This window comes from Scleropages formosus, chromosome 20 (assembly GCF_900964775.1).
Source record: "Scleropages formosus chromosome 20, fSclFor1.1, whole genome shotgun sequence".
In the NCBI taxonomy this organism is placed as follows: Eukaryota; Metazoa; Chordata; class Actinopteri; order Osteoglossiformes; family Osteoglossidae; genus Scleropages; species Scleropages formosus.
The window spans coordinates 4857752-4870225 of NC_041825.1; the positions used below are offsets into that span (position 1 = coordinate 4857752).

Sequence of the window (12474 nt, forward strand, 5' to 3'; positions counted from 1 at the left end):
ATATGAAGATGTCCCAAGAAACTGGATGCTGATGTGATAAATGGAGTAAACCTTATTCAATTTCCTGAATATGAACTTATCTAAAGTGTTACAACAGAAAGCCACATTTGTTATTGACAAACCACAGGGGAAGTTTCAGTGCAAGCACTTACACTTGGAAGGTTTACTCCCGTCCATGAGCTGATACTGATATCCGGTGGATCTCGCGTTAAGAGTATTGGCAAAGTGACCACTCATTTCTGTCAGGGTGGCATTGAGTGTAACGTGCTCACAGCACGAACTTTTCATTAGCCCTATAAAACAATCAATAATAGAAACTGTTGGACCACAGAAGAACAGCCCATGAATAACTAAATTTAACTGACACATTCTTGGTTACCAAACAGCTGATTTAAAATCTCACATAACTTTTTAATTTCCAACATTTATTTGCTTCTTGATTTTCATATAATATCTTGGCCCACATTAATGTTCCAACAGTAGAAATGCAGGAAATACAGTGTCCCTGCAAACTAATCAATCCGAGTTATGACACTTGTAAAACTTCATTTGGGAGTTTTATTATTAAAACTTGACTGAACTTTTTGATGCTGCAAATGAGACCATTTTTCCAGTAATGCATTTTCACTCCAGGTTACTTTTTTTTTTTTTTTTTGGATATTAAGTTTTGAGTGATAAATTGTCACTCAATTGTTAAATCCTTTCTTCATATTGTACATTTATTTTTGTTTTTTCCAGTCTTATGTTAGGTATAGCTTTCTAAAATCTTAAAGGTCTCCATTCAAGCTTGGTGTTTTCTGGATATTCGTCACCATTTATTAGGCGAAAACGCACGCAACAACAAAACCTAAAGCAAAGCATCAGCCCTCAGGTTTGCCGTGTAAACAAGTCTGGAAAAGGATACGCTGAGACAGTACTACTGAATTCTCATCAACCGGCACGCGGCGTCCCTTTCTCAGGTGTCTTTTGGCTTCTGCTCCTTCCTGGCCCGGGCAGCCATGAGCCTGAAGAAGAGCGCCGGGCACAGTGTCCGAACGTAGACGGCCAGCGTGGGCAAGAGCCCGGCCAGCAGCACATCTTTCTGCTTGCGTTGCACGACTCTGAGCACGGCGTCCGCCACCTCCCGTGGGTCCATGCCTTCTGCCGTGTTCTTGTCCAGCACTGGGATGCACACGGGGTCGGAAGCAGAAAGCACAGGGCGCAAACCAGGTGAGAAATGGGCATGTAGATAGAGAATATTTTGAGGTGTACTAACTCAACTTTAGTTTTCCAGTTGAGAAAAAACCAGCTGTGCACATCTGGACACAAATGAAGCCCCCCCCCCACCCAATTTGATAAAAGTATACATCTGGTAAAGATTTTGAAAGGGGGGAAAAATTAACGTTTTAAATGAGGACAGCAATGTAACATCATTGGTTGTTATACTCAGTTTACGCATCGATGCACTGGACTGACGGTCTTCGCTGTTTCATTCGAGCACTTTCGGTTTTTGTTCTGGGATTTGGACAGACGGGACGGACTGTGTGTGGTCCGCTTCATGGCTGTGCAAAAAAAACCGTTCGTGTTTATACTGGCCTGTTTTTTGTTTATCTACATTCCATGGAGCACAGTGTCGCACTGATGCAACGGAGATACAAGCAAGGAGCGCACGTTACATACCGTACCGAACAGCAGTGTGCACAGTGCTTAAGGACAGGGAACTATTAAACCAGGTGTTCATCCTGCTGTTGAACTCTTCAGCAAGGTACTTTACCTGAAATGCTCCATAATAAAAAGGTACCGTTTCAGTTGCCTTAGATTATGGTAACCGCTTAATAAGAACAGTTCCAGGGTTGCAAATGCTCAACATGAGGGGAGCAACAGGTGGCACAGTGGCTAAAGCTGTTCCTGTTGGATGTGAAGGACCCAGGTTCAAATCCCACATCTGCTGTAGCACCCTTCACAAGGTATTTACATCGAGTTCTCCAGTGAAACTTACACAGCTGTACAAATGGGCTTAATCATCGTAAGCATCTTAACACTGTAAGTTGCCTTTGGTAAAAACATCAAATTAAAATTAAAACAATAGATGTAAATACAGTACTGTGGAAAAGTCTTTGGCACTTAGGTGTTTCACAAAAATATTTGTTTTAGACGGTTATTTAATGTCTTCTGCAGTAGTGTCAATGGGAAAGAGCATATTTTAGATTTCCAAGCATTCCTTTTGCAAAAAGTTACAGTATTACAGTAAAGGTTTTGTATGTCGTTAAAGAAAGTACACACACACACTCTGAAACCACTTATCCCAAGCGGGTTGTGGCGAACCGGAGCCTAACCCGGTAACACGGGGCGTAAGGCTGGAGGGGGAGGGGACACACCCAGGACGGGACGGCAGTCCATCGCAAGGCACCCCAAGCAAGACTTGAACCCCAGACCCACCGCGACCCCGATCAGTTCAAGCAGTCGCTGACAATGGATGCTTACTAAGCTTGGTGGGAAGTTTGTTAATTAAGAGTATTATTTTTGTAAGCATTCTCACTTCACAGCTTTTTCCCTCCAAGTGCCAAAACCTTTTTCGCACAGTACTGTATGCAGGGTGTCAAAAGGAAGCGCACTTACAGCCGTACTTGGAGCCATCTCCTGTGACAGCGTTGACAGACAGGTTCGTCCTGATGTAGCCTGGACTCACCACGGAGACCTCGATGCCGAACTGCTCCATTTCAGCCCGCAGGCAGTCAAAATACGCCTGAGCAGCATGTTTGGAAGCCGCATCTGTTGATCGCAATGAGAGCAAGAGTAAAACGGCACATCACGTCAAACCCAAAATGCCCAGTGTAGAGCAGTGGTTGAGCACGCGTTACTATCAGTAGCACTCGATAGTCTGAGAAGAGCATTGCAGTGATTTGCACCATGGCCTTGCAATCGCTGGACATGAGCGAAACCCCGCTCCCGCTGCAGTACTCTTGAATACGGTGCGTACTCTGGATCGATACTGTAAAAATTACCCTGCTCAGTAAATGGGTAAATCATGGTAAGTAGCTTACTGTACAAATCAAACACTGTATCTCACCCTGGGCAGAAGCATCATTTAATAACATATCGATAACAATATCTTATATTTACCTTTATTCATTTAAAGTTCATTGTGAACACTGGGAGATGATCACGTTTAGTTTTTGATTTGTTTTTGTGAATGGAGATGTTTACCTCAGAATGAAAGCTTCTTTTATTATGTATACAGATACGGTTCTGTTTAAATGTTTAAAAGCAGGAATGGCCAACTATTGTTGAAATACGTGTCAAAAGCCACAACTAAAGGTACATTTATTTGACCACATTGTTTACGTTGTGACACGTGTATCACAACTAGCATACTCACAAGCTGACCGGAAAGGGATGGAGATTTTGCCCTGGATACTGCTGATGACCACCACCCGTCCGCTCCGCCTCTGCACCATGGAGGGTAAAATGGCTGCGGAGAAGCAGCGAGTCACGCAAACTGGCCAAACACGCCAGCATCATATGTTATTTTGATACTGGATCTGAGGGTAGAGCCTTTGGGGGGTGGGGGTAAAGGATCTGACTCCTACCCAAACATTATTTAATTAATGCACGAACAGGAGACAATAACCCAGCTTTGTGTTAGACTTTGTCAGCTATAGGGTTCTCTAAGGATGACAAAAACTTTTATTATTATTAGTGTTATTATCAGTAATAATAATAATAATGCTTTTTATTGTAATGTTTTTCTACCAACATTTCCTACCTACTGTGCCAATGTGAAATCCAGCATCAAATTTAATTTGCAAGAATCTCAATTACCTTGAGTCAGAGCTATTGGGCCAAAGTAGTTGATATCCATGACCTCCTTGTGGACGCTGACGTGGGTGTTCAGGATGTTACCACGGAAACTGATTCCAGCGTTGTTGATGAGGACATCCACGTGACCATGGCACTTTAAAATTTCCTCTGCTGCACAGGTGACGGCCTCCAGTTTTGACAGGTCGAAGATTACGGTGTTGGGGGTGTACGTCTGCGGGACACAGGATCATACAAATAAATCAATCATCGGTACCAAATCCAAGGAAAACTAAATCAAAGAAGAAATGGGAGCAAAATTACGGACAAAATAAATCTCCAGACCTTATTCGGGGTTCTGGACTACAGTCACTAATGAAATTTACCAGGTGTGGTCTCTGAAAGCGGCTGCTGGGGAAGCATCACCTCGATGAGTCGTGGTTTCACTGAATCATCATAAGACGGTGAATGTGCACCACCCAGTGACTACATCCTGCCCAGAGCAGACTGAAGCCCATCCTCACATCAATACATCACCATGTTTATATCATTAACAGTATCACCTGTATGAAGTGGCACTTTGATTGACACATGTAGTGACAAAAGGAAACAATCCCTCAAATTTTTTGATATTAGATTTGCTTTTCTGCACTCAGCACGTCAACTGTTTATTTCATGATTTCTGGAGCGTACAATACTGTCTTAGCCCACCTCACAAAGGTAATGCATTCCCGAGAAACCCTTTCGTAATACAAATTCTCGTAACTCCGAGACGGGATGACGCTTAGTTTCAATGGTAAAAGTTTTTGTGTTCCCGACCCCCAAAAATGACACCAATTTATGATAACATAATACTGTTTGTCCCCCTGTGCTTGTAGCTCATACGCGGGCGCGCGCACGTGTATGTGTGTGTGTGTGTGTGTGTGTGTGTGTGTGTGTGTGTGTGGTATATCTAACCACTGTAAATCACCTTGGATACAGCTGTCAGTTAAACACTAAATAGTAATCTTTGTATCCACAATGCACTGGCACCCCATCCAGGGTGTACCCGGTCTAGGACAGCATCCATTGATTCTGGGACAAACTCCGGACCACCGGGACCCTGACAAGAGTAAGCGGTTAAGGACAGCTGAATGAGTGACTGATCACTGTATGCTGCTTTGGAAAAAGCCATCTGCTAAATCAGTAATTGTTAATGTAATTGTCTGGTGCTTCTCAGCTGTCTGGACGTGCGTAAGATCCAAATTTGGCCCTTATAAATGCAAATAATTTGAATGTCGAAGTAGGGGTATTAAAAGAAATTCTTCATCACACCAAATTCTCATACCTCACATGGCTGCGTCTCGGCGATGGCCGTACTGATTTACCAGAACCGCCGTCGTCACGCTGAACAGTAAGTACCTTGCGGTTGCTGTTCACCACTGTGCTCAGCTCTTGGACCAGCTCTTCCAGAAGCGTCCGGTTTCGACCACACAGAATCAGCTTGGCGCCGGCGCCATGGAACACCCGGGCACACTCTGTGAGGAACAGCCAGCGAATGAGTGCGATTTCTCCAAATGTGAATCGCTATGGCAAGGGCGGGAAAGGCTGCATTCTATCACCTTTCCCCAAGCCTGAGCTGGCGCCTGTGATGACCACCACTGCATCCCGAACACTGGCCCTCTTCCACATCCTCCGCAGCAGCTGGTACAGCATCAGCACTCCCAAGCCGCCCAGCACCAGAGGGGTCACACCGCCAAACATCAGGTCCATTGTGCTGTACCTAGATATGCTCCTCCTGGAGAGAAAATTATCACACAGGGAGAAAAGACACCTTATGGTTAGACCAGCTTGATTTCGTTCCCATGGAGTGCAGGACAAGATTTATAGCTCTTAATGACTCGGGATAACATGAGATAAAACCACTGCGGGCGCTGTACAAACTTTTATCCACCTTTGTTTCCAGACTTGCTCAACCCTGCCTTTGTAAATTCCAGGCACGATGTATTTACACGGTTCTGACTAATTCAACCTCCTGTTGGTCATGTTGATTTCATCCATAGCAATTCGCATGGTTTGATAAGAGAGGCAGTATTAATGTCTAAGAAAGTATGCATGTTTTATTCATAAACACTTAGTCCTGCAGTTCCTGGAACAGGATCTGCACAGCGCACAAACGGATTTGGACCAAGGAATTTAGTTATGATGCGGTTTAACTCTTAGTCTCGAACTGCATCATTTGTGGACAGTGATGGTTTTAAGATTTATTCAGAATGCTGCCAGGCATGTCTTATTTTAATAACGCACTGCAACGACTCTCAGCAAGTTCACAACCATGACATCTACATCTACATTAGACTCCTCGCCACCAAGAACCGGACGGTGTCCCCTTAAATTTTTTAACAAAAGTTGAAACTGAGATTTTAAAAATATATATTTCAGTTGACTAAGTTGCTGAGAATCAATTTAGTACCCCTTAATACATGTGCCATTATCATTAAAGCTGTACCTTTGTTCTTCTGCCAAATGAAAGATCCCATTTTAACAGATTCAAAGGCTTAGTAGTTTGCAAATATATAAATTCTGTTTCAAGGTGACACTTTGTCACAGAAAGGTGTTATTTTCCTCCTCAAGCTCAATAAATCCTCGCTCCAGTTTTGCCTGACCCTAACCCCCCAACTTAACGCACTTTCTGGAAAATCACTGTTGTGGAAAGAGCAAATGACTGCCCATTTCCTCACATTACAGAAAACGTGCCCTTATAACAGAGAGATGTTTATGTTACTTCATTTAGCAGACACTCTTCTCCCAAGCAACTTCCAATGAACTCTATGTAGTGTTATCAGCCCACACCTTATTTACCATGGTAACTTACACTGCTAGATACACTACTTACAATGGGTCACTCATCCATACATCAGTGGAACACACACTCTCTCTGTCACACACACTACGGGGAAACCTGAACAACATGTCTTTGAACTGTGGGAGCAAACCCACACAGGGAGAACATGCGAACTCCACACAGACTGAGTCGGGATCAAACCCACATTCATTCGCACCACCCAGGCGCCATGAGACAGCAGTGCCACTCGCTGTGCCACCATGCTGCCCAGATGTGAAAAAGTAATAAAAGCACATTAATTTTAATCTCATATATTGCCCTGTAAAGCAAAACATTTTCCTTTTTCTGACAAATACGGAGCTTCATCCAGTGGGTCCAGGGCTCTTAACCTTTTCCAGGCCACGGACCCCTTTAAAAACGTGATGGAAAAGAAGGGCCCCTTTTAGAGGAATGTCCATAAATAGAGAATGTATCGCACTGAATTTATTTCACTGAAACCTTTTAGGATCAAAACTGAATTATGTCACAGAGTAACCATGAAGACATACTGTTATTTGATTTTTAACTTTTGTTTAGTCAGTCAATGTTACAGGCAGTCCCCAGGTTACGAACACCTGACTTGCGTGCAACCTGTAGTTACGAACCACCACCACCCCCCAATATTAAAAATACGAGTTACATGCAGTGATTCGTAATAACAAACAGGCACTACTTTGCGACACACACCAAAACAGTCCGCATCTACAGCGGTTCGTGGGTGCATGAGCCCAAGGTAGGACAAATACTGTTCTTTTCAGTTGGACCACATTGCCTGTTAACAGTGTCTTGTGTGTGTTAATGTACACTCCACACACACACACACACACACACACACATTGTCTGAAGCCTCTTGTCCCAAGCGGGTCGCAGCGAGCCAGAGCCTAACCCGGCAACATAGGGGGAAGGCTGGAGGGGGAGGGGACACGCCCAGGACGGGACGCCAGTCCATCACAAGGCACCCCAAGCAGGACTTGAACCCCAGACCCACCGGAGAGCAGGCCCTGGCCAAACCCCCTGTGCCTCCGTGCCCCCCTGTGTTACTGTATTGGCTTTAATTTTTTTTGCTTTGACCCTCTTAACCATAGCATCAAAGCATAAATGTGATGCAAGTGATGACGATGCATCAAAGAAAAGGAAAATGATCACAACTGAAACTAAAGTGGAAATAATAAAATGATTGAAAAAAGGTGACATGCCAACGGACACTGGAAAAACGAACATTAAAGTTTCTTCAATGTTTTTTTATACCCACACACACACACACACACACACACACACACACATTTTCTGAACTGCTTGTCCCATACGGGGTTGCGGGGAACCGGAGCCTACCCGGCAACTCGGCGTAAGGCCGGCCACACACAGACACATATTCTCTATTATAAATACTGTAATAACATTAACTATGATCTTTGTCTCAATTATACAGTAAATACTGTACATAGTCACATTTATTGTTACTATTACTGTTTTCATTATCATCATTACATTGTATTATTATTGTTATTACTGTATTGTTATATTAAAGATGTTTTAGTGTATCTGGAAGGGTTTGTTTAATGATTTGTATGCATAGAAAGGTACAGGATATACTATATACTAAGACAAACATTCGACTAACTTACGTTACACACGAATCGTACCTAACTTCCGACTTACGTACAAATTCGACTTAAAGACAGACTTAGTTACGAACGGAGCTCGTTCGTAAACGGGGTATTATTGCCTGTATTGTCATTTAAAGCCTGTGTAAGACGCACCCCTGAAGCCCACCTACGGTCCCAGGTTAAGAACCGCTGCACTGGGTGAGAAGAGTCGCGAAAAACGAGAATTTAGAGAACACTTTTGGGTTTGGCGCCATTTTCTCTTCAAACGTTCAAAACAGCAGAAGAAACTTCTCGTGTCTTTCGTCGATTGGGTGATACCGAAATGCTGCCAAAGTTCTCCGCGAAAAAAAAAAACTCATAGAAGCAAAAAAAATGGTTAGTATTTCGTTATTTAATCAAGTTTTTGCGTCGTACAAACGAAGAACCGACCGAAACTTGTAGTACGTCAGGTTCGGGCGCCTGAGAAATCGTCATTCAGTCTCGTAGTGCGAACCTTTGAAATTACTACTGTCAGTTATCCTAACTTGCAGCACAAAAGGTTTTCTATAGGTTTTCTGATCTTCTGTTTACGTGTAAAACGTGAACGCCCTGCAATTCCCCACACAACAAGAAATAACGAGAAGGACTTCGTTTTGCGGCAAACCACCCCCGCTTTACGGCTTACATCCGTTATAGAAGGATAGGTTAACGCTACAAATCATACAACCTGCCAATTTTAGTTTAAATATATACCCAAATTATTACGTTTTGAAAATGAATGCGGTATGACAAGCGGTTTCGCAAAATACAAGTACATGATGATGGTGCAATTTGCAACCGATGATGAATAACTGTCATGATTGTGCAATAACTGTTTGTGTTTTCGTGCCGCGATCAGACAGAGAATACACATTTCAGATGGTGGAAATAATGCGGTATGGTTACTATGGTAAAAATGTCAATTAGAAGAGAAGAAAGACAGTCATACGATGACCGTTCGGGGTTCTGCTGTCAGTTTAGCCCTTACCTGAGAGGACTCAGCACCATATTGTATTACTACGACCGGAAGTGCAACGCTCAACGTGCACCGCACCTCGACCAATCAGCAGAGGCTCCGCACCACCGATTGCCGTAATGTATGGAATACATCCGTAACTCACTTTTGGCTGCTGTGAAATGAACGAACGAGCGGTTTTCGGGTTACTGGTGTCACTGGATAGACTAGGGAACCGAAGGGACTCAGTCCACATTAAGTGTTTTACACTGTTTTGCTGTAAAAGACACGTTTTCAGGTGATAGTAACGTCAGAGCAGGGTCATCTCTACTAATATTACATTTGTGTAGCACTGATAACAGAAATAGTGTAACACTGGCAGCAGCCCAAATGTTGGCAATAAACTGCTTTAAAAAAATTAAGTACAGTTTAAATTTCTAACCACAGAGTTCAGCATATGGAGTGTGCTTGTAGGGGTTCTCCCAGCCCAAGGGGGTCTGGACAGTGTGGTGCTAAGGCCCATCCTGGGCTTCACTCAGTGATGTTAACCCCTGCCAAAAAAAAAAAAAAAACCCACCACACACACACACACACACACACACACCACCTTTTCCTCCCACTGCTTCAGCATGGACCTAAAACTAAAGAAGAATCACCTAAAAGGCACACACACAGGAACAACTTAATTGTCCTGGAGGATATCTTAAGACCATGGGAAGAAACCCATGGAAACTGGGGAAGAACATGCTGTCATCGCCAAGACAGAGCCGGGTTCAAACTCATATCCAAATGGTCCAGCACCAGTACTACTCCATGCATCACCCTTGTCATGTGCGGTTTATCAAAGTCCTTGTAAAACCCTGTGGAAAAACATCCAGCACTGCACTTTGTTTTAAAACTGTATTTATAACCACAATAGTAAAAACACCTTTTACAAACTTGCAACTCTTAAAACTGCAGGTTTAACATTTCAGCTTGAATATTAAATAACCAAAACACCTTTTATTCCGATTGTTAACAATAAATAGTTCAGATAATTTACAATATGTTACAAAAAGGGCAAATTTGCAACTGTTCTCAATACAAACACGTCAACATAAACACATGAAGGATTCCACCAACAGATCCAAGTGTGTTCTTGTTGTCAAATAATCCATTCTTAGCTTCATATCTTTATCTGTGAAGGGGGGAAAAAAAAACCCACATTGACATGGTGTCAACATGATTTTAAAGAATATAGAGCAACTATGTGATCTGAGAAAAATAGTAAATAAGTACAGCAGTTGAGCTCCTGTTTTTAAGAACAGCAAAAACAAAGCATCTCATGTTCTTGTAACTTATCAAACATGCAAGTTTGTTTACATGTAAATATATACATGAAATACTATGGAAGATTCAAATTTTAAAATTCACAACTGGTTCAAGCACTGCTTAGCGAGTTTAACAGGACCGCAGTTTCACAAACACGGTTAGATGTCAAGTGTAACTTTACCAGCTGAACTGTTTATTTATGCATTACTGTGTTAGACAAAAACACTTTTGGTAGTTATTCCTCTTTATGAACATTTCATGATTAAAAGAACTGGACTGAGTCATATCAATCTTATCACTCAATATACTCACAAATACACATGTAAAATTTGCTAATGAATGTTATATATTTTTCAAAAGCTGCCTTGATTTCACGCTATGAAGGTTTCAAACAGACTAATATTGTTTCCAATGTCATTGTGTGGCGTGAAGCTGTCGGGGGGCATCCCCTTAAAACTAGCCGATTTAAGAACCGTCCTAAAATTACAGTTTGAAATAAATCCAATTGTGATTGCCACATGTGAAATTCAAAACAAAGCAATTTTTCCCTGACACGTTAACATAACACATGGAACACATTCGTTTTGCATATTTCTACAAGCACTTTGAACAAGGTGCTGAGCTGGTTGCAATGCAATGCAACACTGAGCCATTAAGGCTGTGTGGGATGACACAAGAGAGGGGAGGAAAAAGAAAGCCAGATCAGGTACACTTCCAACTGAAGCACCTCTCACCTATGGACTGTTCGAAGATGAGGTCATCTCAGAATCACAGGCTGCTTGAGACACAGATGAACAAATGCAGATATGAAGCTAGAAGTCAGGGCTCCTGTGGTGCCATTAACCCTCCTGCACACCTCAGGGTTACAGAGGGAACAAAGTCCTAATATAAAAAAAAGCACTATCTTACAATTTCAGTTCACACGAGCTCATATGGCTTTTTAAAGTCTCACATGTACACAATTCATTTATTCACAAGTTATAAAATACAAAGAAGCTCAACATGGCCTGCTTTTGAATTTGTGCAGTGAACTTCCAAGGATGATGCATAAATCAGAGGGTTAAAAAGGTAGCTTTTTTTAAAAAAATAAAACCGCAGGATTCCTGGAATATGATCTCATACTAGCGTTCTATGCAAGCATCCCATAGGAAACCATATTGCCTTCAAACTGAACATTTAAATTGGTGTTTATGCCAAACCTTAAACTGTAGTCTTCACTTCCTAGAGTGAACCCAAAAACCTGTGTGTCATTAACTTCACACAAACTACTAAACTGGCTCAAACTGCAGGCTGCTTAAACCTTGCCTTCGTCTTCATAGTTCTTTTGATTTAAATTCATTTTTCCCAAGTAATTTTATCAAGGCTTGTCAATTATCAACCCCCTCCCACTGAATATCATCATGTTTGATGAGTGCATAACTTCCAATGAATTTGTGCACAGGGCTCAGTTTTGCACAGGAAGCTGAAATTACATTGCCGAAACTGCAACACTAATACGTTTAAAACCTACAAAAAAACAGGTCCAAGGCAGAACCCACTTTAACACAATTGCTAATGAACTGAAATATCAGCTCCTTATGAATTTGTATTTCGAGTTAAATATTTTGCATTCTGCCAACTTGTTTCGCAGCCTTTTGCAACTGAAACATTCTAGGGACCTACAGATATAACTAGCAAATGAGGCTGAACACATTCTCCTGATGGAAGAAATTAAAAATCTCATTCTCTGAACTCCAAAGCAAAGCATCCACCTCAGATGCATGCTGTGTGTTCACCTGCTTGAAGGTTGTGAGGTTAAAGAGGTACTGCGATTAGATCGGACGCAGAAGAGGTGTTTACGGTTCCCTTGGAGTGACAATGGTAGCTGTCCTGTAAACAAGCATGAAGATGCTGTGATATAGAGCGGTCTGTTCCACATTGTCCGTTTACAAAAAAAAAAAAAA

General features: G+C 42.2%; 1 protein-coding gene across 1 annotated transcript; it reads right to left on the reverse strand.

Annotated features, from left to right (window-relative positions):
* Positions 1 to 159: 159 nt before the first annotated feature.
* On the reverse strand, positions 160 to 9299 carry dhrs7b (dehydrogenase/reductase (SDR family) member 7B). Its single transcript, XM_018734938.2, has 7 exons — positions 9254 to 9299; positions 5379 to 5554; positions 5179 to 5294; positions 3802 to 4012; positions 3359 to 3451; positions 2599 to 2751; positions 160 to 1161 (listed from the first exon to the last, which is right to left on the reverse strand). The coding sequence occupies exons 1-7, from the start codon at positions 9271 to 9273 to the stop codon at positions 956 to 958; spliced, it is 975 nt and encodes a 324-aa protein (XP_018590454.1). The 5' UTR covers positions 9274 to 9299; the 3' UTR covers positions 160 to 955.
* Positions 9300 to 12474: the final 3175 nt, after the last annotated feature.